The sequence below is a fragment of the Lepisma saccharinum genome, chromosome 5 (assembly GCF_977018435.1).
Source record: "Lepisma saccharinum chromosome 5, izLepSacc3.1, whole genome shotgun sequence".
Classification (NCBI taxonomy): domain Eukaryota; kingdom Metazoa; phylum Arthropoda; class Insecta; order Zygentoma; family Lepismatidae; genus Lepisma; species Lepisma saccharinum.
This window is the reverse complement of record NC_139233.1, coordinates 82,158,788-82,184,453: the sequence shown is the minus strand read 5'-3', so window position 1 is coordinate 82,184,453 and position 25,666 is coordinate 82,158,788. Positions and strand designations below refer to the sequence as shown.

The following is a 25,666-nucleotide window of genomic DNA, read 5'->3' as shown; positions in this document are numbered from 1 at the left end:
TGCAGGCATGAGAATCACTGTAAACAAGTTTCAATTGTTCTCATTTCTATACCTTTTTTTCGCTTCTCACAACAGACAACAGTAAAAATAACATTCGGTACATTATCTTACATGAAGGGCTCGGGTGTAAAACATGGTAAGTGACGTTTTGGTTATTTTTGAGTTACAAAGTAAAATGCGCCATCCTTCAATTTTTGAGTGAAATTGCCATGTCATACAATTTGCATTGGACTCATTGAAGCCTTCTGAAATTGGTAAACACAACACGAAAACAATTTATCTACAGTATAGCTTCTAATAACCATTTTTTTCTTAATGAACTCAGAAATGACCAAAATGTCACTTACCATGTTTTACACCAGAGCCCTTCACACAACAAAAAAATGTGGGCTGTTTTTCAGATTCTATGTAGTTTAAAATCTGTCTAAAGAAGTTGTGTTTGTGTATTGATTGCACTTATCACAGCTGTAGCGAGCTACCGATTAACCTTTAGTTTTTACAAAGGTGTAAATCTGACATAATAGTAAATGAAACTTAGGATAATTGCAGTGAACCTCACGATATTTTCATTATTTTCTCACTACATTGTCCGGTTAAAGGGATTCTGACTTCATTCAATACCACACCCCTCACCCTACTCGATCTTCCCTGGAAGATACTGACTTCCCATATAATGAGAAATTCGAAAGTACCATTGTGTATATTTTGGGCACTACTGGAAATATTTCTGCATTTTTCTGACATATTTCTAATTTTTTCTGACATATTGACATAATTAAATACATATTTTAGTTTTATAGGACATAAAGTCCTGGGCCCTAGTGATAAATATACTCAGAATTAGAATTAAGAGGATAATTCCTAATAATTCATGTACAAATACAGTGTCTTTTATGGCAGAGGTGGTCCTGGAGATGCGGCTAGCGCATCCGTCAGTGAGCGCGTATCTGCCGACACACTAGACGCAACATCTGCGTAACTGGAACTGATAGCTATGTACTGAAATAAGCTCGTACAATTGCATTGACAGTTACAATTAAAATGAACAAGTACCTTGTTTGTTGAGGTGCTGGAAATGTTGTCCTGCTTCCACATATTTACAGCGTTTCTTTAAAAGGAAATTTTCACTAACATGTATCAGTTTCCGAAATTGCTTTAATTTTGCTCCTGATAATTGTCGTGCTACGACGCCAGGGGTCCGAGGTTCAAATTCCAGCCTGGGCATGCATGTTTGTGAGTGTCCATTCATCAATTTCATCATATCCTCACTCATCCCCATCTACACAATTAGCAAAAAGTGGCACAAAAGCGAAGTAAAATAAACCAAATGAAAAAAAAAATCTCTCCTGATAATTTGTGCCAATTCTGTTTCTTGTGCAAGGCATCGGAGGGATTTGTGAAGAGTATGATCCATCCAATTGCGCTCCAACATCATCTTGTTTCTCCTCAGTAAGCACATGCCATTTTACCCTTCGCTTATCAAAAAACAGACCCTGATTTCCAAAATTTGTTCACAAGTATCCAAACACTATCTCTGTGTGAAAGAGGTTCATCTGGGAATTCTGCTGCAAAATGCATTCTAACTTCCCTATAATAATTCGTAATGAGCTAAGAGTCGTACATAAAAATCAATGTTTTAAATTGTACGGATAGCATGGCATTATTAGACTTCAGAAAAGCACCAGTATGTAAACTAAAACAAAACCATCTAAAACACTTCTTAACTCCTGAACACTTCACAAACACATGGAAAACGGACACCAGCTATCTGGAGTGTCTGATATGTCCAGTGCCAAGGTCAGCGTACAGATGTGGGTCTAAATGCCGGCAGATGCACTCTCACTGCCCGACGCTCTAGCTACCGCTCCACAGCCACCTTAGCTGTCAAAGCCACTGTATATAATATATAGAATAAAATACATCATCAATGTTACTTCACAAAATTCAATATGGATGGTGGATCTCACTTCCCACTAAGTGATTTCATGTGTAAAGTTTGATGCTTGGTCCAATGTGTCAAGGTCAGAACCTGTAATGAACTCAACATAAAACATACGATAAGAATACTCAACACATCTCTTAAAGAAAGACTAGAAATTCTAATAAAAACAAGTAAATGCACTAACCTCGATTCCAGTGATCCATTAGGATTCGTATAATGGCTTTGTTGGAGAGTTACAGGCAAAGTCATAGTATTGAAAGATACTGAGGAACTAATACTACTACCTATTATTTCATGACTAGACAAAAGAAGATTTTCAACAGATTTCTGCCTAAAACAAAAAGAAAACACACTTATTAGGATATGGTAAAATATAACACAACACTTAACATATTTTAAATAATGTAACAGAATACCTATTTTGAAACAGACTATTAATTTTAAAAACTTGTAAAGTTTCCCTAGTATATTTCCTAGGGCCTGATTGTATAAAACTGTTGATCCTCGATTAGCCAGTAAAATTGATCTGCAGTCATGCTGAACTCTGATTTTGTGTTGTATAAAAGTTGAACTGAGATTAAGTCCCTGCGATCTGTGATCAAAGTTGACCCCCGATTTTTCTCAGATCAGCAGACATTGACCGTAGTTCAGCTGTTGTAACATGGCTGTACCATGGGCTGTACAAACGAATATTTGCTTGTAAAATGTGTTGCAAGTGAACGTATGCTGCAAATCTGGAGAATCAATTCATAAAATCCTATTTCCATAATAATAAAGAAGAAGCATGCACAACGAGGTGAACAATGATAAATAGTTCTTCCATTTTTCTTTCTTTCCATATATCGTGTGTCATTGTTATTTACTGTTTGAAATACCATGTATTTTTTTCTTGCAATTTGCCTTAAATGACTGCAAGAGCATATTGTAACATTGTTTAATTGCACGATCAGAGAAAAGTAACTTGAGAAGACTCGAGTGTTGATACAAACTGAAAATATGACCCGCTTACGTTTTCTTGTTGATATCATTGTAAAACTTGTGTTGGGATGAAGAGGGAGTATAAAAATATTACCATTTTGCTTTACTGCATCGAGCCAAGTGTTATTGCAATTCCATTTTGTCCGCAGAATGGAATAGAGCATATAACTTTGGCTGCAGTGTATATATCTACTGTTATATGAACCGAGCACGTCGCATTTTAGTTGGTAAAGCTTTCTCTCCTCCCGATATATAAATAACACATATTTTATTTCGAATATTATTTGTTTTGGGCATAATTTACATCCGAGAGGACAAACGCCATTGTTGTTTCAATATTTCTTTCCATTCGGGAAAATGCAAACACATTTTACATTTCACAACGTAGGTTACTCAATTAAGTGCAAGGAAAATTCCGTATACTACTTACAGGAACTAATGCTCCACCTGTAACACGTTATCATGTAATCACAAAATAAATATAATAAACATCTCCTTCAATGAACAATAGCTCCAAATCCGAGTATAAGGAAGTTGTTATTACTCTTTTTAGCATTAAAAAGAAATAAAGATTTTTTTTTAAAAAAATGCAAGCATATTTATGCAAGCATATTTTTCTCCCCTTTGCAACCGAGAACCGATAGTTGCTTTCGTTGTCAATGACAAATCATCCACGTGGAACTCGCACAAGCAATAAATGGCAGTTTAGTATCTAATTTACGTGATCTTACTAACTTTGCAACATGTTTGAATATTTACTACGTCCCTCAGATTTATTCTTAATTCAAATATTAAATACATACAATTTCCAAAACAGACTTTAAAATGTTTGCTGTTCAGTGTTGGACAATTGGCAATATCACAGGCACACTAGCGACATGTCTGGATTTGCCACGTTGCCAAACATATTTCTTTGACCCAAGATCAGGATTTGATCTAAGATCGATAATTAGCTTTATACAATATGATAGAAGTTTGAACTTAGTTCACTCCCGGATCGTAGCTCAAATCTGATCTCCAGCTAGTGATATTTATACAACCGGCCCTAAATGTACCTGTCAGGTAGTCATTGATTAGAGGTTGGGTGAAGAGCATTTTGAAATGCCCGGTATAAATCTGCTTATGTCAACATTAAAAAATGAATTTGTCATCTGCAATAACAAACCACTTTTTGAATGAGGGCTTGTTGGTTTCAAGGACAGACAGTGTAAGGTATTAAAACATAATCACGATAATCAAGTTTGAAAATGATATGCTCCATGGGCACTACTAGTCATGATATGAACTTGGATTGTAATTTATTCACTACTCATTCTTCAACAAACTGATGAAAAAATATACAGTGAATGTCCGATATAACATTTTTGACAGGGCAAATAAAAATCTGAGTAGCTCTTTCAGTCTTCCATCGAAAAAAAATGCTGGTGTGTTTTTTAAATTGCTGTTTTAAATCCACTTTATGCACAGATAGGATAATTGAGACTGGACCTATAGTTTAAAGTAGTATCCGAACCAATGTGTAATGTGTCTCCACAGGATATTGACCCTGTGACTCCTTGATTACAAACAAGGTGGATTGATTTAAATCCGTTGAAATTAAAGAAATAATTTAAAGAATATTGTACACAAGGAATTTGTAGATATCCGAATCCCTTTTGGTGACAGTACATTAATCTCATATTTATTTAATGTGTTTATTTGGCTCTAAGAAAAAAAAATACATGTACATTATATATGTACTGATGGGGTGAAGCTCATATGAAAGGAAATGTAATATGTAAACTGTAAAAACACTTAAATTTCTCTTAATTTAAGGTTCAATAATTTCTATACGCAAAAATAGCATACTTTTTGTGCATAATAATATACAAAATACTAATCATGTTAAACAGTAAATACAAACATCAAAAAAAGTTTGGAAACACCCACAGTATCGGGTATTAGAGAAAGAAAACGAGGTATAGAAGTGCTACCTTCATTTGGTGCAAAGGTACATAAACCTTAATCTTAAATCTCAGCTATCTTATCTACAGGGTAGGGTTCTTTGTAGACAACAAAACCAGACAGGATGCCTTCCAATGGAGACGTTTAAACAAATATATTATTTAAACACAGGATACATGGAGTAAGAATTTTACATGATAAGCTACATTCTTCTATAATTTTCTCGTTTACAGTCAATATTCTTCCTTCGTAATGGGCAGATCTGGATCGGGACTTCCTTCTCAATGGACGGTCTGGATCTGGACTTCCTTCTCAATATGGAGGATCTGGACTTCCCTCTTAATGGACATTCTGGATCGGGACTTCCTTCTTATCTTCTTTGTGAACTTCCCTCTGGATTTCAATTTATTTAGGTTTTGACTATTTAACGAATTCCTTTATCCTTTTCCAACTTTTTCCTCCAAGCTTTGGGAATAATACTAATATCCTCCCTTGGGGCTGCAATTGGAACGTGCCACCACTAACCAGGTACAACAGAGTGTATACTTGGTGCAAACAATTTACACGCGCATCCAAGTAGGTGCTACGGTTAAACCGCGCAACCAAAAAGTGCTGTGGGGGGTCGATCAGAACGCGCTCGCCACTGATGTAAACAAAATTTCCCCTATAGGAATGGTAAATCAATCATACAGATGCAATATCTGTTCAAAGACACAAACTTGTATCAGTGCTTTGACTTCCTTAATTTTCATATTAACTTACATGTGATCACTGATTTGATTTATAAAATATATATATCAATTTACTTCTTTCATATTTATTCTTTGTCTTCTTATAATATATTCTATTGTTTTTCATCTTTCCAATTTGCTTTGTTCTTATTTATAAAATTATTCACATATATTATGCCAATTCTTAACCTTGCACGCCTGGTGCTGCCATCTCTATTCGTCTTTGGCAAACTATTCGCATTACTTGGTCCTATTGGTTACGTAACACAATATTCCCCCCCGTTGGCCATAAAAAAAATTGTCGTAATGTATGTATATGTATGTATGTATGTATATATATGTATATATGTGTGTGTGTGTGTGTGTGTGTGTGTGCGCGCGTGCGTGCGTTCGTGCGTGCGTGCGTGCGTGCGTGCGTGCATGCATGCGTGCGTGCGTGCGTGCGTGCGTGCGTGCGTGCGTGCGTGCGTGCGTGCGTGCGTGCGTGCGTGCGTGCGTGCGTGCGTGCGTGCGTGCGTGCGTGCGTGCGTGCGTGCGTGCGTGCGTGCGTGCGTGCGTGCGTGCGTGCGTGCGTGCGTGCGTGCGTGCGTGCGTGCGTGCGTGCGTGCGTGGGTGTGTGTGTGTGTGTGTGTGTGTGTGTGTGCAGATACTTTTTTTTTTCAAATTATATATGTACAATTCTATTATTTCTTCTTGACGCTTTTTTTCTTCTCTTCTGTACAATTATATCTTCTAATGTTGTCTAAATTCTCTCTCCTTTCTACATCTGTTTTTATGTGCTTTAGCAGAACATTTCGAAAAGTACTTATCACTTCATATTCTTTCACCTCTTTTATCCATTCTTCTCGTCCTTTGTTTTTCTTCTATTTCTCTTTTTATACAGCTCTGATATCACTTTCTTCATTTCGCTCTTTTGCTCCATCATATCTGGCCACTCCAATTCTTCAAACACATATGGTTCCTCCGTGTATCCGAGAAATAATTCAGCAGGGCTTTTTCCTGTTTCTTCTGACAATGCATTATTTAACAATTTAGTTATTTTATTAACAACAGTTGACCATCGTGTATAGTTATCGTGGCAGTATGTTCTTAAGAGTCTGACTATTTCTCCAATATAGTCTTTACCTGACGATGTCCTGCCAAAAAAGTAATTTTCATTTCACCCTTTTCTTCTTTCAGCAATCTCTCTACAGATTATCAGTTAGCTCAGATTTTTCCTTTTCAAAGAACTCTCTCTCTTCTCTAAGTTGACCATCTAAGTGTTTCTATCAGCTACAACAATTCTTCACATCAGCCTTAATTTCATATCAGCATGTATCTAGATATATTTATTTTCTGTGATTACAACCCATTCTCGGAATACAACCGATTCTTCTTTAACTTCTGGGATTACAACCCATTTCATTTGCACTTTTCTAAATACACGATGACTTTTAATCGCCTAAGCTTACAAAGAATATGTTTTACTGATACTATTCGATCTTCTTTCATATTTTCTTCTCCTTTTTCTGAGAGTTTTCTTCGTAATTAACTTCCTTCTATGCCTAAGTGTTCTATCTTCTTCGTTCTTCTGTTCGTACAATTGAAAAGTTGATTTCCACTTTCCATATTACTTTCTTTGGCTTCTTTCCTTTTACAGGTTTGATCTTTCACTATAGGTCTTATTGTTTAACCCTTAGTTCGCCGCCGTAACACATATGTTACAAAAAAAGTATGTCCCTTGTAGCTGCTGTAACACATATGTTACAAACAGCTTTAGATACAATTATCGAGGGTTTGCCACACTTATATTTGAATATTGAGGTTGAAACACTGACAGTTCGTTCGGGAACTTGTTTTGCAATCTTGTTTCGAAAATTTCAAATTCCCCCCCCCCCCTCCTTTCTCGGAATATGTCACACACAATAAATGCTTGGTATTTACGATGCTGTTTTCCTCCAAGCTTCCAACGCTGTGATTTAGTACTGATAAGGCACACATTCTTCTTTCTGGTGATCCAGCTGAAGTAGTGGCGGGGAGGGGGGGGCAAGGAGAGAGGGGGATTGGATGAGGTTTGGCAGGTGTCAGCTTTCTGTCGCCTCTCTGTTAGAAATGCAATGAAGCTTGACGATAGCCAGAGGCCAGAAGCATGAGTCTAAAGCGTGCGTCTATCCAGAAGTATAGACAAAACAAACAATTGCAAAGGCTCCCTTCCCTCCTCTGTTAGGAAAGGCCTCACCATAAAACAGTTCGTATCATATAACAGCTCATCGATTTCCCTAATGCACAATCCTTTCCTTCCGGACATATTTCCACAAAGAGCCGAGTCAACAGGGAAGAAAGATTCACAGTAGCTACACAAGATGCAAGTACGAACGAAAAAAGCAAAAGTTCGGGTTTTCTCCCCAAAGTAGCTGGAGAAGAGGGGGCAAAGTCCACATTTTTATGATTTTTTCATTGAAATTCGGGGGATGCAGCCCCCGCCCATAACCCCCCCCCCCCCCCCCATGGTTGGGGCATCCAAATTTTACATGGTTGCATGCACTGATCTTCTGCCTGCAAAACAAAAGTTATCCGAAGTAGATTGGTCCCATGGTGTCAGTTATAACAATTTTATGAATAATATGCAAATTGGCTAAAATTCGATCGAGTTTTAAGTTTTGCCTTTATTATTCAAATTGTATTGCACCCACGAACATGAATCAAGTTTCATTCTGTTGCGGAAGGTCTATTCTTTGAAAAAAAAAAAAGCAAAAAATCCGGTTTTCTCCCCAAAGTAGCTGGAGAAGAGGGGGCAAACTCCACATTTTTATGTTTTTTCATTGAAATTCGGGGGATGCAGCCCCCGCCCGTAACCCCCCTACGGTTGGGGCATCCAAATTTTACATGGTTGCATGCACCGAGGTATTGCCTGCAAAACAAAAGTTATCCGAAGTAGATTGGTCCCATAGTGCCAGAGTTATTACGATTTTTCTCCATTATGTATACGAATTCAAATTTCCCGCTCAAAGCCTCGGCGACACTGGGCTTACTTTCGTCAGACCGCACGGCGTACTAAGGGTTAATGGAGTGGTGACATAAATTAGCACTCATTATTCTTTCTTAAGATATCACTTGCAGAATAGATTTTCCTCCAACGATGACTATCATATATATACGTATATCTTTTTACAGGAACTAACATTAAAGAACTAAAATTTTCTTCTTTCCAATAGATCATTACTATTTGCCCAAACTAATAATTCCAAGAATTTTTCTTCTGGTGAACTAGAACTTTTCATACAACTTTAATAATTCTAGAAACGCTTGCCAGTCTGTAAATCAACACATCTCCTTACTTTGCACTAGTCAGTTTTATTTGTTCCTTCCGATTCTTTCAGATACCCGTTGCTTGTCACTATCTTGTTTTCTTTTTCTCTTCCTCTTTTTCTTCTCTTTCTTCTTTTTTTCTATTCTTCTCAAGATCCTTCTTCCTCCTGTTCCAACTTTCTTCTAATAAAGAAATTACTTTCATTTCTCTCTTCTTCCAATCTAGTTTCTGCCAAAACTTCTTCTGTTCTAGATCATCAAATGCATGCTCTCCTTGTCTTTTCCGTCTCGTCTTCTTCTTCCTTCTCTTTGGCGAAGTAGAATCAAAATCCATTTGATCTATGTCGACCCTTCTTAGCATATTATTAACTTTCTTCAGGTTCTTTTCTATTTTTAATTTCTTTCTCTTCTTCTTCTTCCATGTCTTTACGTGAATATATCTAAATCTCATTTTACTTTTCTTCCTTCTTTGTTTACATCTTCGGTTATGTGTATGCTTCTTTTCTTCCTCAGTCAGAGACTCGTCACTGGAACTTTCTTCTTTCATCTTCATTTCGACATGGATTTCTTCATCATTACATTGACAAGTAAATTTTTCATCCCTTGCTATTCCTCTTTCTTCTTCTTCTATTTTCTTATCTGTCTCTTCTTTGTTTACTTCGCTTATCTTTATAGCTTCTTCGTCTATCTTGCTGTCATGCTCGTCATTGGAACTTTCCTCTTTCATCGTCCAACTTCTATCTTCTATCAGAATCTTTGCTTCTTCTATCTTGTCTTCATTTGCATCTACTCTAGAAGATACTGCTTCTATTTGCGATTTATTTTCAACAATTTTTCTTTCCATACTGTTGGTTCTGTCTATATTCTCCTCTCTAAGTTTTGAAACTTCTTCCTCGATTGTCCTATTTATATCCACGTTTTTGTTTTCAATTAGCAATGTTGTTTATTCTATCTTCTTTTCCAATGATCTTCTATTTTCTTCACATGCCTCGGTTATTTTCTCGTACATTTTCTTGCTTTCATTTCTTACTGCTTCTAATTTTCTACTATTTTCTTCTAACTTTTCTTCTACTGTTCTATTACTCTCATCAATCTTCTCCTTCAATTCTCTGTTATTTTCATTTATCTGCATTGACAGCTTTTGGAACATTTCCATCAAGTTTATTTCTTCTGGCTTCTTCTGCTTTTCTTTTAGCTTTTCCTTCTTGCATTCCTTACATGTATAATCTTCTTCCCTTTTACTTATTGATATGTATTTCTCCTTTCTTATTCCTTCGCACGTCCAATGTTTCATTTCCTTACATGTGACACAGAAAATAATTTCTTCCTTGTTTCCTTCCTCTCGGCAACAAATGAAAGTTTCCCTTTTTTCTCCATCTTCCTTCATTGTAGCTTCTCCATTCTCATTTCCATCTTTATCCTTTTCCTCCATTTTCAATTATTCTTTCTCTCTTCGCTGTCTGGTTCCTAATTCTCTAGCCCCAAAAGTTGGTCGCCATTTATTTATGCTACCTTCATTTGGTGCAAAGGTACATAAACCTTAATCTTAAATCTCAGCTATCTTATCTACAGGGTAGGGTTCTTTGTAGACAACGAAACCAGACAGGATGCCTTCCAATGGAGACGTTTAAATGAATATATTATTTAAACACAGGATACATTAAGTAAGAATTTTACATGATAAGCTACATTCTTCTATAATTTTCTCGTTTACAGTCAATTTTCATCTCAATATTCTTCCTTCGTAATGGGCAGATCTGGATCGGGACTTCCTTCTCAATGGACAGTCTGGATCTGGACTTCCTTCTCAATATGGAGGATCTGGACTTCCCTCTTAATGGACGTTCTGGATCGGGACTTCCTTCTTATCTTCTTTGTGAACTTCCCTCTGGATTTCAATTTATTTAGGTTTTGACTATTTAACGAATTCCTTTATCCTTTTCAAACTTTTTCCTCCAAGCTTTGGGAATAATACTAATATCCTCCCTTGGGGCTGCAATTGGAACGTGCCACCACTAACTAGGTACAACAGAGTGTATACTTGGTGCAAACGATTTACACACGCATCCAAGTAGGTGCTACGGTTAAACCGCGCAACCAAAAAGTGCTGTGGGGCGTCGATCAGAATGCGCTCGCCACTGATGTAAACAAAATTTCCCCTATAGGAATGGTAAATCAATCATACAGATGCAATATCTGTTCAAAGACACAAACTTGTATCAGTGCTTTGACTTCCTTAATTTTCGTATTAACTTACATGTGATCACTGATTTGATTTATAAAATATATATATTAATTTACTTCTTTCATATTTATTCTTTGTCTTCTTATAATATATTCTATTGTTTTTCATCTTTCCAATTTGCTTTGTTCTTATTTATAAAATTATTCACATATATTATGCCAATTCTTAACCTTGCATGCCTTGTGCTGCCATCTCTATTCGTCTTTGGCAAACTATTCACATTACTTGGTCCTATTGGGTATGTAACAGAAGTCATGAAAAATGAATAGTGTATTTGTGGAAACCTTTGACCACAGTACAGTGAAATGACATGACATTCCCAGTCAAGTGACAGACGAAAAAAGAAAGTATGCCATTATGGTGAACAAAAAGAGAGCACATGACCTGATCTCTGCAAAGCACATGGTCCATCTCAGTAGTGGGTAATGCCTCCTCGTACACGTCTCAGGTCATTCACACGTCGTGGCATACCATTGATGAGGCTGTCAATGAACTCTTGGTCCATCCTATCCCACTCATCTTCTGCCGCTCATTGGAGGTTGTTCAGTGTTGAGGGAGGTGGTACACGCTTCCAGACAGCAATTTTCAGATTGTCCCATACATGTTCGATGGGGTTCATGTCTGGGAAAAAAAGGGGGCCAGTCCATTCGAGTGATACCTGCATAAACGCTCCTACAATCTGCACCCTGTGACAACGAGCATTGTCATCCTGCAACACAAAAGCATCTCCCACAGCAGCACGAAAGGGCACAACAAAACGTTCCAAAATATAGTCCCGATATGTGACAGCATTCATAGACCTTGGACAGAAACCAGTGGCGTATGATGTCCCATCATGATACCACCCCAAAACATGACTGAGCCACCTCCCTGCTGTTGCCGCTCCACCACATACAGAGCTCGAGCAATGCTACATGACTCTCGCCACACACGTATTTGATTATTATCAGGTCGCAAACACAGGTGGCATTCATCAGTAACGAGAACACTGGACCATTTCTGAATGTCCCAGTCCTGGTGTTGCTGAGCCGACCAATATCGCACACTATGGCATGTCCTGATTAATGGGGGTGCTCTCCAAGGACGTCGTGCATGCAACCGTGCATTATGGAGCTGATTGTGAATGGTTTGTGGGGTCATGTGTATACCTGTAGCTCCGAACATGTCATTTCTGAGGTCTGCAGCAGTGCATTCGGGGTTTCTCTGGGCAAGAATTCGGACATAGTGGTCCTGTGCTAGGGTGGACGAACGGGGATCACCACTGCAAGGACGATCAACGCCGCCTCCAGTCTCCACATACAGTTTCCATGGTTTGGACACGGCAGATACACTCACACCCACTCATTGGACAACTTGACGATAAGAATAACCTTCCTCCACTAAGGTGACAATTCGAGCACGATTGTGTTCTGATATTGTTACTGGAGGCATTTTTCTACCCAGGCAGGTGTGTTTCACTCACTGCAACACACTGAAACACAATGAATCTTACCGTACTGACGGCTCGGAATGGTTGTGATTTGCAGTATTCCCACCCACGCCGCACAGTGGTGCTGCTATTTCTGTCTACTCTGCTGGTAATGCCTCTACTGACGTCTACCATGAGTCACATGCAAGGCACCGTTCCATATTTCACTGGTCAACTGGGGTGTTTCCAAACTTTTTTTGATGTGTGTAATATTATTATAATTAAACTTTAAATAAACATGGCAGCTGATATTTTACAAACTATCATTAAAATAAATGTTTTATTTTCACTGGAAGAAAAGTTATACCAGGTGTGCCGATTAATAATTCTTAATTTCGTCGCTGGATGGCGCTGGAAGCAAGGGTTGGTACACAGTCTCAACTGTTACGTCAGTGTGTTGCAGGATAGTACCTGTCAAAATGCCCTGGATGTGCAACCTAGTGCGAGTGATCGTGATATTGGGTTTGTGTGGGAAACATGTTGACCTTCAAACCAAATAAGGAGCATGTCCTGCTTTTCTTGTTTAATCAAAAGAAAAACGCGAGTGAAAGCCATCGTATCCTTGTGGAAATGTACGGTGACAATGTCCTAACGCAAGACGAGTGTGTGCGTTGGTTTTGACGATTCAAAAGTGGTGATTTCGACTTGAAAGACAAAGATCGCCCAGGACAGCCGAAAAAATTCAAATTCGCCGAATTGCAAGCACTGTTGGGCGAAGACGATAAGCAAATACAACAACAACTGGCAGAGAAGTTAAATGTTGGTAACCAAACCATATCTGATTGTCTTCACGCCATGGGAAAGATCCAGAAGGCAGGAAAATGGGTCCCACATCATCTGAACAACAAGCAAATGAAAAAGCGAAAAATGTGTGTGAAGTGTTGCTTTCTTGGAATGAAAAAGTCTTTCTTGCATCAGATAGTGACTGGGGATGAACAATGGATCTACTTTGAGAACCCAAAATGCAAAAAGTCATGGGTTGACCCAGGACAACCTTCAACATCGACCCCAAAACAGATCGCTTCAGAAGGAAGACAATGCTGTGCATTTGGTGGGATCAGAAGGGTGTGGTGTACCATGAGCTTCTGAAACCAGGTGAAACAGTGAATTCCATTCACTACCGTCAACAACTCATCAATTTGAACCATCCATTGATCAAAAAGCACCCAGATTGGACGACAAGACACGGAAAAGTGATTTTGCAGCACGACAACGCCTCATCACACACTTGGCTGGAAATTCTTGCCCGAACCACCATACTCACCAGACTTAGCCCCTTCGGACTACCACTTGTTTTCATCGATGTCTCACTCACTTTCCCAGCAACACTTCAATAATTACGAAGATGTCGAACAATGGCTTGCTGACTGGATCACATCAAAATGTGAACGATTTTTCTGGAAAGGCATCAGCAATTTGACGGACAGATAGACACAATGTATAGCTAGCAATGGCACATAATTTGAATAAAGCATTTGTTACCTTTCTCACCAGATACACTTGTTTTCTTTTGGATCAATTAAGAATTATTAACCTGCACACCTGGTACATACGTATGGTGCCAAAAACCACACAAAAAAACAAGCAATTTTAAGCGTGTTTCTTAAAAAATAAAAAAAAATAGATTTAAATCAATCATGATTTTTAACTACTATATCATTGGGGAGGCTCAGAAAATGCTGGTCAATAACATCAACGAGTGCCATCTTTGATTTTGTTGTTTTCATTCTTGACAATTTCGAGGTAAAATGGTCATTTTTGCTGTATCTGAAATTTTCAATAAAGAAATAAATAAATCGATAGATCACTCATCTATGGTTGCTGTAGTGTACTTAATGTCCTTAAGCTCATGGAGTATTTTAGGAGTGAAATACAAACTAGAACAGACGAGATGACATAACAAGAAAAAATACTATGTGTTTCAGAAATAATTGAGAGGTTACAAAAATTTATTGCAAGTAAACTATTGAACTTAATAAAACCAGTCCAGAATGATTGAGAAATGCAAACAGTTTGTGCATGTGTTCGGCGTAAGGATGTTACGACCTCATCGCCCAGTGGCTTGTTCACTGCAGTTAGTCAACCAACAGAGTGAAATGGTCAACATTTTGCTCTGTTGGGATTTACAGAGCTGTTCTGTTACCCCCACACCCCCTATACCCCTTCATGGCGTGGTTCTATGCACAGGGGAACACTTTACTTTTTTTTTTTTTACTTTTGTTCTGTCATGGCTGTATGAGCATCCCACAATTGGCAGAAGTGGGGTATGGTTGGTGGACTACTATGTGTTCCTCCCAGCTATACCTGCCGCAAAATTAGTTTGGTATTGATGCTTGTGAACCACGTGGAGAAAGTGGGTCTACGTTACTGTGGGAGGGTGGGTTGCTGGCATGCGAGCCAATCAAAATCTTCCCAGTGCTTCACCCAAGCCCTGGTTACCTAGCAACAGAAAATGTTTATCTCGGTGTTGCCTCTTATCGGTCGATTCTTCCTGCGATCAGTTTTCATGTTGTTGGGAGAGGACGTGTTTGTTTGTTGCATTGCGTTGCGTTGCTGTGATATTTTAACCGGTCCGTTTGTTAAGTGTTTACTGAATTTAGAGTATTCTTTGTTGTATATAGCATGTTGTTTTAGTGTTATTTTATTGTACATATTTTTCTGTATTCTGCTTGAATGTGTCGTGTGCTTGTGTGAAGAATGTCAAGCACAGGAGACAATACTCGAGATGACAATGTACCAAAGAGGCCATGCACTAAAAGAAAAAGGAATTATTCTCAAAGGCCAAACACGAGAGATGGTTTGTTCTGAGTGCAAATAATATGAGCAAGAGAAAAACAATGGAGGTCCAATCATTTCTGTAAATGAAGTTCTGGACAGGACTGCTGCTGCTGCTGCTGCTGGCGTGTCTAAGAACAACCATAAGGAAAGAAAAATATAATGTGGTAGAAATAAATAAATAAATCCGAGGCTTCAAAGCTGGAAACCCCAGGAAAGAAGAGGAATATCAGTAAACGCGTGACAAATGTAGATACCTTTCAGCAAGATGCTATTCGTCGTCATATTTACTATTATTATAGAAGGAAATATCATCCCACTGTTGGGAAACTGCACGTTTCGTTGAAAGATTCAGGACTTTTTCAAGGTGGGGAAACATCTTTAAAGACAGTCATAAATTATCTAGGATTCACATACAAAAAACTTAATGGACGCAAAATAAAGTACAGTAGGGAGGCACATGGGGATGTGGAGGTAGGGCTCTACACATTCTCGACCTCGATCTAGGCCATATTATGGAAGTGATGAGGTGATGTGGTTCACCAACCGCCTTACCCCAGGTACTCACTTGTGCTGAGTCGACCCCGGAGCTGCTCGGGATATTTGAAAAAGTTTGTGGTCGTACAGGCTAGCTCTTTCCCCACTGGGCCGCTTGGTTGAAGCCGAACAATAGGCGGTTGGGGACCAAGCCGTCCAGGGTTCGATGCCCGGCTGTACCTGCACGATGCACATAAACAATAGAAAAATACTATTGAGATTGGGGAAAAGGATGGGGTTGCATATGAAATTATAGGAATTTGATTGATGGACTGTGATATGTGAATATGTATTATGTTGAGAATCTCTACATGATATGATAATTGCAAGTCCACACCTTAATTTCAATTCCGGTCGCACTTACACTGATGTCCTGGCGTTGTGTATTGATGTCTCCATTGTCTGTCATTAGGGAACCTGGTTGTCCCAACTGTCCGTGGTGTCAATCACACTGCCCTCCGGTGACGATTCCTACATATATATCAGGCCGCGGAAGCACACGTCACAGTTCACATCTGTCTTCTGTACACTGACCAGTTACATATATAATAGTTTATCTTGTGACGAAAACTATCCCGTTCATCGTAAATCAAGGGTTAAATGCTATGCTCTCAGCATTGACGGACACCGGCTTCTAGACACAGGATGTTCAGTATAACCATTATTCCTAGACACACAGTTGTCACCTTAAATTCTCAACACAGATTCGCAACTTCTCGACAACAGATTCTCCGGCACAAGTTCTAGACACACACTTGTCACCTGAATTCTCAACACCGATTCTTCACTTGCATTCTCAACACCGATGTTCTCTGTCTAGCTTATAGACGCACACTGAACCACCAAAATTCACCGTTGGGTTAGGGTTTTTTGTCCATGTCCACTTTCTATTGGCTGACATGGAGGAGGGGGGTTGGTTGCAGGGAAGGATGGAAATATTTCACGTTGGGGAGACAAAGGGGCTTCTGGGAGAGAAAGCGTAAATATAGCCGTCGCCTTTTGTGGGCAAGACAAATGACCTTTGCTTGGCTTCTCTGAAACGGACGGGGATTTGGAAACGTGCTGAATGTTTGATAATAATAAAGGTAGAAGAAAATGATATATGTAGATATTGATAATAGTCTGCACATATGGAAATACGGGTACAAGTTCCACAAACTACCGTGGGTCTCCCGCGTGAAAGTCAGACACCCCACCAACTGAACTTTGTGCAATTCAGTTGCGGTCTAATTGAAAGATGGGAAGACTTTAACGGCGACTTCGGAAAGAAATGGTTATTGCAAGTGTATATATTCAGTATTTTCAGAATGGATTGAAAAGGCAACCTGTAAACAATGCTCGTTTCGATAATTCGTTCATGTTGTAAGGGAAATGGAAATGAAGAGAGAAAACAATAACATATTTCATCATTGTTATCCCGTTTTCCTCAAAAAACAATAACACATTTCATCATTGTTGTTCCTTTTCATAACACGTTTTCCTCGCCACAGCGTCAGACGGCTGCATTGCGTATGTACCTTACTGCACGATATGGCAACACCGTGACGCGTGTTCCTTCTAACTAATTTTGCGGCAGGTATAGATCCAAGGGATCCACTGACCAACGACAGGTGCGGTCCTCCATTTATATTGGGGGTTAGCCGTAGAGCTGACAACTCTGCAATGTAAAAAGACATGTCAAGAAACAGCATTATGAGGCCATGGATGTTCCAAAGGTAAAATATTCCGGAGGTAAAATAGTCTCCATTCGGATCTCCGGGTGGGGACTAGTTTGGGAGGTCCCTGAACTAAGGATAAGATCTACATTAGGAATAAGGATATTAAATTAGGCACTTGGAATGTTCTGAGCCTTTACCGGCCTGGGGCATTTCAGTGTACAGTTACTGAGGTAGTTAAGTATAAATTAGATGTAGTAGCTGTCCAGGAAGTTAGGTGGCCAGAAGAAGGGAATTGTAAAACTAAAAATTATACTTTTTTCTATGGTGGTACTGAAAATCATAATTTTGGAACAGGCTTCTTCATAAATAAGAGAATTATCTCGGCTCTTAAAACAATAGGATTTATTAATGATAGGATATCATATGCAGTTTTCCAGGGTAGGTGGTGTAAAATTATTTTAATAAACATACATGCACCAACGGAAGATAAAGATGATAATACTAAAGATGATTTTTATGCAAAGTTAGAACAGGTCTTTGATAAATTTTCCCAGTATGATATGAAAATTCTATTAGGTGACTGTAATGCACAGACTGGTAAAGAAGACATATTTAAACCTACGATTGGTATGGAAAGTCTTCATGAATTAAGTAATGATAATGGTATAAGATTAATTACTTTTACAATCTCAAAGAATTTAATTGTGAATAGTACCACTTTTAAACATAAAAATATACCTGGTCTTCTCCATACGGTAAAACTCATAATCAGATAGATCATATTCTCATTGATAAGAGAAGGCATACTAGTATAATTGACATTCGTTTACATATAGGTGCTGACTGTGTCAGTGACCATTATTTAATAATTGCTAAATTAAGAGAAAGACTCTCCGTGATAGATCATAAGCAACAAAATCTAAAAGTTCTAAAATTTAATACAGGAAAATTTGCTGATAAAAGAATTAAGAAAGATTACCAAATGAAACTTGTCAATTATTTCACCATTTGGCCAATTTGGCAAGCAACATAGTCCCTTTACAAAGGAATGGAATTTACATTGCAATATTCCCGTGTCTTACGGTCTTATCTAGTGCATAGTATTTGTTTATACATGTCAAAAACTATGATCCCATTGCGATCCCATAACAAAACTTATAAGACTTAATGTTGAAATATGTATGTTTCTATGCTCATTTTTTAAAAATAATTCAAAATATAGGTCTTTGAAAAATTCGATTTTTAAAAAACGTTTGAATGACCTTGAAATGAAAAATTTGAAAAGTAACCATGTGATATATCTAATTAAAGCTCATAGCAAAAGAAACAATTTGGTTCTTAACCCAACCTTCTACGTCAATTCTAGCATGATTTATATTTTTTTTTTGGGCCCAAGTTCCTTTTGTTTTATTGTGATTTCATCATGCTACGAATGCAATTTTTACATGGTTTGATTTCGATGTACGTCTATTAACACATACTGTGGAGTTTTAGCGATTACTTAAGGTTTTGTTCAATATATGGTTTCGTGGTTAGGTTAGGCAGGTTAGGTTTGGTTCCCTTAGTATTAAAATAAAGTCCCTAAATGCATTCTACTAGGGTTACAATTTACTTCTACATTCATTCCTATGCTTCTACGATATTTACTGCCGCTTGTCGACGGAGAATATCTTGTCCATGAGAAGTGCGTAAGGTAATTTAAGTTGGTTTCTTCAACATAAATAACTTTTTTTCGAGTCCAAACAGTGCTCATTAATTTAAGGAATGTTCAAATTTCGTGTTAAAATGATTTCCAAAATTCTACGATAAGTAGTCTTTGTGCTAGCAGAAATCATAAAACAATTGGAACTGTTAACTTTTTTTGTGATTGCATGCATGCTGAAAATTGTGCTTTTTTCCATATTTCAGAGGGTTCTAACTGGAGAACTCCAACAGATACAAATCTGCAATTTTTCCTACCTTAGGTGGTACTCCATAACAACTAAGTATGAATAAAATCAGAGATGGTCACGTTCAAAATTGACCAAAATTTGGTTCATTTGACATCGAATTACCCAACCATGAAAGCATTCGTTCATAACCAAAACGATAGTAAACAAATAGCTGTTGCAAGTACAGATTTTTATAGAAGTGAAAAACCAGTCAAGGAAACAACGCAGTAAGTAATCACCAAAATGGCCCAAGTTCCTTTTGTTTTTTTGCGATTTCATCATGCTACAAATGCAACTTTTACATGGTTTGATCTCCATGTACGTCTGTTAGCACATACTGTGGAGTTTTAGCGATTACTTAAGGTTTTGTTCAAATATCCTTTGGTGGTTAGGTTAGGCAGGTTAGGTTTGGTTCCCTTAGCATTAAAATAAAATCCCTAAATGCATTCTACTAAGGTTCTGATTTACATCTACATTCATTCCCACGCTTATACGATATTTACTGTCGCTTGTCGACTGAGAATATCTTGTCCATGAGAAGTGCGTAAGGTAATTTTCAAGTTGCTTTTTCAACATAAATAACTTTTTTTTCAAGTCCAAACAGTGCTCATTACTTTAAGGAAGGTTCAAATTTCGTGTTACAATGATTTCCAAAATTCTACGATAATTAGTCTTTGTGCTAGGATAAAGCATAAAACAATCGGAACCGTTACCTTTCTTTCACCTATGCTTTGTCAATAGGAAGCGTAGATGCTTGGGAGCGAATTTACAATACCGGACCCATCCCCGATTTTTGTAATATTTCGCATACTCACTAATTGAGGTCTCCTAATCACGAATTTGAAGTTAAAATTTGAGGGTTACGCGTAGAAATTGTAAAATAAGGGGGTCCGTAATAGCAAATGAACAATGCATGATTGCTCATTATTTATCACAAGATTTTGCATTTCGAATACTTAAGGAATGAAATATATATTCCTGACATTACTACGACCCCAAATTTTAACTATGCATGCCTAACCTAACCTTACTGTGAATGGTTCATGGGTCTACCCATGCATGGTTTTACGACCCCAAATTTTAACTGTTTGCTTAACCTAACCTAACTGAGAATGGTCAGTGGGGCTATCCCTGAATGGTTTTGCACTTTTTTTGATAACGAACTGATAAAAAATCTTATTTTCATAGCACTTTAATGGCAAACGTTCTTCATCGAAGATGCCATGTTCATATCCTGCAATTAAATGATTGTTGCATTGTTGCCAAACTTACCTGTAATAAAATCAGTCCACATTCCACATGCTCTTCTACATTGTCATTGTCACTGTAGTCTTCTTCGTCATCCTCGATGCATTTCTTTGGGCAAAATACCGAAATTCATAAGTTTGTTCATTAGCCCACGGCCATCCTCCTGTACACTCCACCTAACAATCTGTACAACATTAACAACTTTCTTACTGTTCTCTTCCACCATTCTTAAACCATCCATGCTCTCCAAGTATGAAATCAACAGTGTGGCAATGCTGTAGACAGCGTAACTAATTGTGAACGTCAATTGTTCTTTATTCATATCAACAAATATGGTTCCCATACTTGTATACGGAGAATCATTGTGAGAATAGAAAAGCTTATTTTACAACTTCTACACGTTAATGAACAATTTCTACGGTAACGGTTCCGATTGTTTTATGTTTTGGTAAATTTCTTATATCGGACAAACGGCTGAAATTTGCTAGTTCATCTAATTTGAATATTCGTACTTAAGTATTCTGCATTGAGAAACATTGTTGAAGGTGGCATTTCGCTTATTTCATGGAAATAAGCTCTATTTGCGACATATCGAGTAAGTTTTCTTAGTTTCTTTTTGCCTTCGGTAACGCGCAAAATGGCTGTCACAGTTTCACTACCGTACTCGGCATGCAGTGTTTCCACCCCACTGCACCCAAAAATACCTAAGTAGCCCCACAACCCATTGACGCATAGACCCACAAAACATTTCCGGTAAGGTTAGGTTAGGTTGGGTCATGTTTAGGTTACAATAGTTAAAAATTGGTTTAGAAAAAAAATGCGTAGCCCCACACACCATCCATGCATAGCCCCATGAACCATTGACACATAGCTCCACAAACCATTTGCAGAAACGTACCTTCTTCAGTTACAAAAACACTTGTTTGGAAACACTGACCGGCAATGACCATGATTACGTCATCGTACATCGGTCACACATTTATATCGAAAAATAGATGATTTACCAGCAAAATTCCTGAACATGCAAAATGGCGGGCAAATCTTGACTAGCTTTGTGTTTCAAACGGCAAAGTCGTGTTTCAACCTTCTTAACAGAAAAATTCCAGCATAGCCCTGAAAACTGCACGCATAGCCCCTAAAACCATTCGGGATAGTATGACCATCCACGAATAGCCCCAAAAACCATTCTGGATCATATAACCATTCACACACCATCATGGTAAGGTTAGGTTAGGTTGCTTTAGGTTGGGCAATATAGTGAAAAAACTGTGTGTTTGGAAACACCGGGGATTACGTCATCACATGCTCGCAACATCTGGTTCAAGTACATGGATGGAAATGCAAGCAACAGCTTTCGTGCATCGGATGGACGTTATTATAGAAACATACATGAATTAGCAGACAAATACACTGAAAAATGCGAGAAAACACTTCTACCACCTTCCAAAATTACACAGAAACTCAATTCCGTAAGTATTTTCTCCTGTAAATTTGAAGAAATCTGTCCGGGGAATATCAGATTAGTACTGATAGATTTACCAAAAGAAGTATATGAAAAGAGAACGCGCGCGTTTTATAAAAGAAATCCCTGCACAAAAGAGATATTCACCAGAAGGAAGTCTTTACCCTTGCAGCTACACTGTTCGAAAATACTTGTGTGGTGGCACTTGCACACCATCCACATAGAAGTCAACAAAACTGACTAGTTGCTCCTTCCATGGACAATCGCTATTACTTAATTTGCAGTGTGTAATTCATAAATGCGGGCAGATAATAAATTCCTTCAATAGAATTTAAGAAAGGCCTTAACGTGAAAACATATACTCACATTAAATTTCCAGATGAATTGCGAGCGTCTCCACTCATATTGGCCATTAAGAACCAACAGTGTCATTGTTACGATACATAAATATCGCAAACAGAAACATTTTCATGCTCCAAACAAAGTATGACACATGATACGATAAAACACGAGAAATGCATAGTTTCTTGCATACATCATGCTAGTAGTGTAAATCTTCAATTGCTAGAACTAACGAATTTTTTATGACCAAATATTACTTGGACAAAAAAATCTGTTTTCTAAATCCATCTAATTTTCCAGCAAAATTTCAGACTGTCTTCTGCCACAGACTACACGTAATCTAAACAGTTACGTTTCTTCTTCTTCCGTCTTCAGACTATTCCGGTGGCGGAGGCATGTTCTGAAATCCCAAGCGGTTCAGGATAGCGGATAAAATGCGCGCCAGTAATTGGTGCTGCCAGATTTTTTTGTCCAAGTAATATTTGATCATAAAAAATTCGTTAGTTCTAGTAATTGAAGATTTACACTACTAGCATGATGTATGCAAGAAACTATGCATTTCTCGTTCTTTGTCGTATCATGTGTCATACTTTGTTTGGAGCATGAAAATGTTTCTGTTTGCGATATTTATGTATCGTAACAATGACACTGTTGGTTCTTAATGGCCAATATGAGTGGAGACGCTCGCAATTCATCTGGAAATTTAATGTGAGCATATGTTTCTTAAATTCTTTTGAAGGAATTTATTATCTGCCCGCATTTATGAATTACACACTGCAAATTAAGTAATAGCGATTGTCCATGGAAGGAGCAACTAGTCAGTTTTGTTGACTTCTATGTGGTTGGTGTGCAAGTGCCACCACACAAGTATTTTCGAACAGTGTAGCTGCAAGGGTAAGGACTTTCCGGTACAGGCATTCACCACGCCAATTACGGACACCAGATCACACGGACAATGTTCGAGAACGGATCCTTTTTCCTGATTTACGACATAACGCCAGACTCTTCAGGAAACGACACGCACACCAGTCTCCAGGAACAAGGTATCATCGGAGCCGAGATGCAATTTTCTCCTCAGCGGTCGAAAAATATAACATGCCTTTTTTTGTATGCTGAATTTGAATCTGCAGTAGATATAACAAAAGATAGAAGTGTTATCGTCCATCAGTGAGACCGAGTTTTCTATAAATATGTGTGCCAGTGTTTCTGACTCACAGTGTTATCGAAACAACTCCGATGTAGCCTAAACATTATACTGCTTGTGTTGGAAAAACCTACCAAAGTGATAACCCGTACTATTAAGCATAATAGTGTTTCTTCGAAACCTGTTAAGACACAATTGTTTCCCAGATTACTTGACAGCAGATTTTACCCTGGGATCATAGAAATAACTAAAGACGGACACGTTATTATACATTATTGAAAACATATATAACATGAGATGGGAAAACTCGTCGAACTGATAACCCGTGGGACATTTCCACTCAATTTTTTTACAACAATTTTATAAACAACACCCTGGAAAAATGACCCCTGCAAGTTCTCGCGTTTCTCTGCGTCCAGTTTAAGGTAGAAACGAGGCTTTCAAAGTTGCGAGGCTAGCGTTGCGCTGAAAACACGCCGCCGCAATGTTACTACGTCACTACTTAGGGAGAGCTCGTTTGTCGTCTGCTTCGAGCGTCCAGTTCCGGATGAGTAGCCCACGGGTGAGCGAACACGTGCAGCAGTTTTACAAATCTGTACCGATTTAAATAATGGAAGAAGGAGCGATAGGAGAAAGGAAAGCTATGCTTTGTAATGATCATTCTTCTATGATATATCCGTGCTGCTCACGTGCAAGATAAATGAAAGGGTTCAGCTGCTTGTGTGTTCTCAGGCCATGCAAAAAATATTGCTTATAAAATTGGTTGCTGACCAGAAACACAAAAATATTTTTTAAACTTATATTTATCGATATTTACCGTAACCTATGTAGTGCAAAATAAGAATTTTCACATTCTTCACTTTATTTATAAAGTCTATTTAACTTTCTTTTCCATAAAGCAATTTCAGTTTGTGTTCTATTTCTGTTGCGCAAATTATGATCAAATATTTTTGTGCAGATAAGAGAAAATACACTGAGAAGATTACATTAGTTGCACAGTACATATTTATACTTAGTTTATGTATAATTATTACAAGGAAATAATGTGTATAACCATGGGCGTATTTAAGGGGGATTCAACGGGTCCAACCCCCCTCTTTTTTTGGTTCACTAAAATTACCAGTTTCCTTGTTCTATCCGCTTGTTCATAAAAAATTTCTTCGGACATATTTCATTCTCTTAAATTAGAGACGTATAGGACGGGATACGGATGGGAAGGAAATTTCGTAATTCCACACACCAGATGGGACTTCAGACTAATATCTGCAATTTCCTGATAGTTTCGGAATTTCTGCGATAAGAAACTGCATTGAGACTGTGAAATCAGTTTTTTCCCCCTCGGATCATATTAAAGAAATTTGGTTCTTAAAAACGTAGTGACACAAGATGAACAGAAAAGTATCAATACTAATAAATAGTGTGACTACATACACACAACTTTGTCGGGTCCAGCACCCCTTCCCCCCTGCTCCCCAACAAGCTTCCGGCCAGCTGTGTCCTGGATTTTCACTTACGAAATAAAGCAACCCTAATCATACCAAAAGTTGATCCATCCCTTCCCCCCCGTGAACTATATAAACGCCCATAAAAATATCCCATACTGAAATGGTACTATATAATTATTTTGAATTTTGTACCGTGAAAAAAGCCGCCACGTCTCGTTACCCCGAACGCATTAATTGGTTGGTTCACAACTTCACCACTAAGGATCCTATCGAGACGAGACATGGTAGCCTTGGTCTTGTTCTCGTTGAGAGTTGTAAATGTCTGTCTCGTGTTTATTTGTAAATGTCTCATTGACAGTCTCGTCTCAATTTATAAACATCCGTTTCGGTTTGAGAGGGCAATTCTCGTTCTCGTCTCAAGTCTCGAAAAATATAGAATTAACAATGTATGCAAAGGCTTATTATTATAAATTTAAAAAAAACCTTTCTCAATATTTTTTTTTTTTTTGACTCCTCGTTTCGACGGTA

General features: G+C 38.1%; 1 protein-coding gene across 4 annotated transcripts in view; it reads right to left on the bottom strand.

The window, feature by feature from the left end:
• Window positions 1-22,872, bottom strand: part of GramD1B (GRAM domain containing 1B) — a 178,264-nt gene extending 155,392 nt beyond the window's left edge. For 2 of the 4 annotated variants that reach the window (XM_083122714.1, XM_083122715.1), the window contains exons 1-2: window positions 22,574-22,872; window positions 2,127-2,269 (exon numbers count right to left, since the gene is read on the bottom strand). In XM_083122714.1, the coding sequence (XP_082978840.1) occupies window positions 2,127-2,269; window positions 22,574-22,639 (209 nt within the window). In that variant the 5' untranslated portion in view covers window positions 22,640-22,872. Of the gene's footprint in view, window positions 1-2,126; window positions 2,274-11,512; window positions 11,555-22,573 lie in introns of those variants that run through there. The other 2 variants (XM_083122716.1, XM_083122718.1) reach the window with 2 other exon arrangements.
• Between the last annotated feature and the right edge of the window lie 2,794 nt (window positions 22,873-25,666).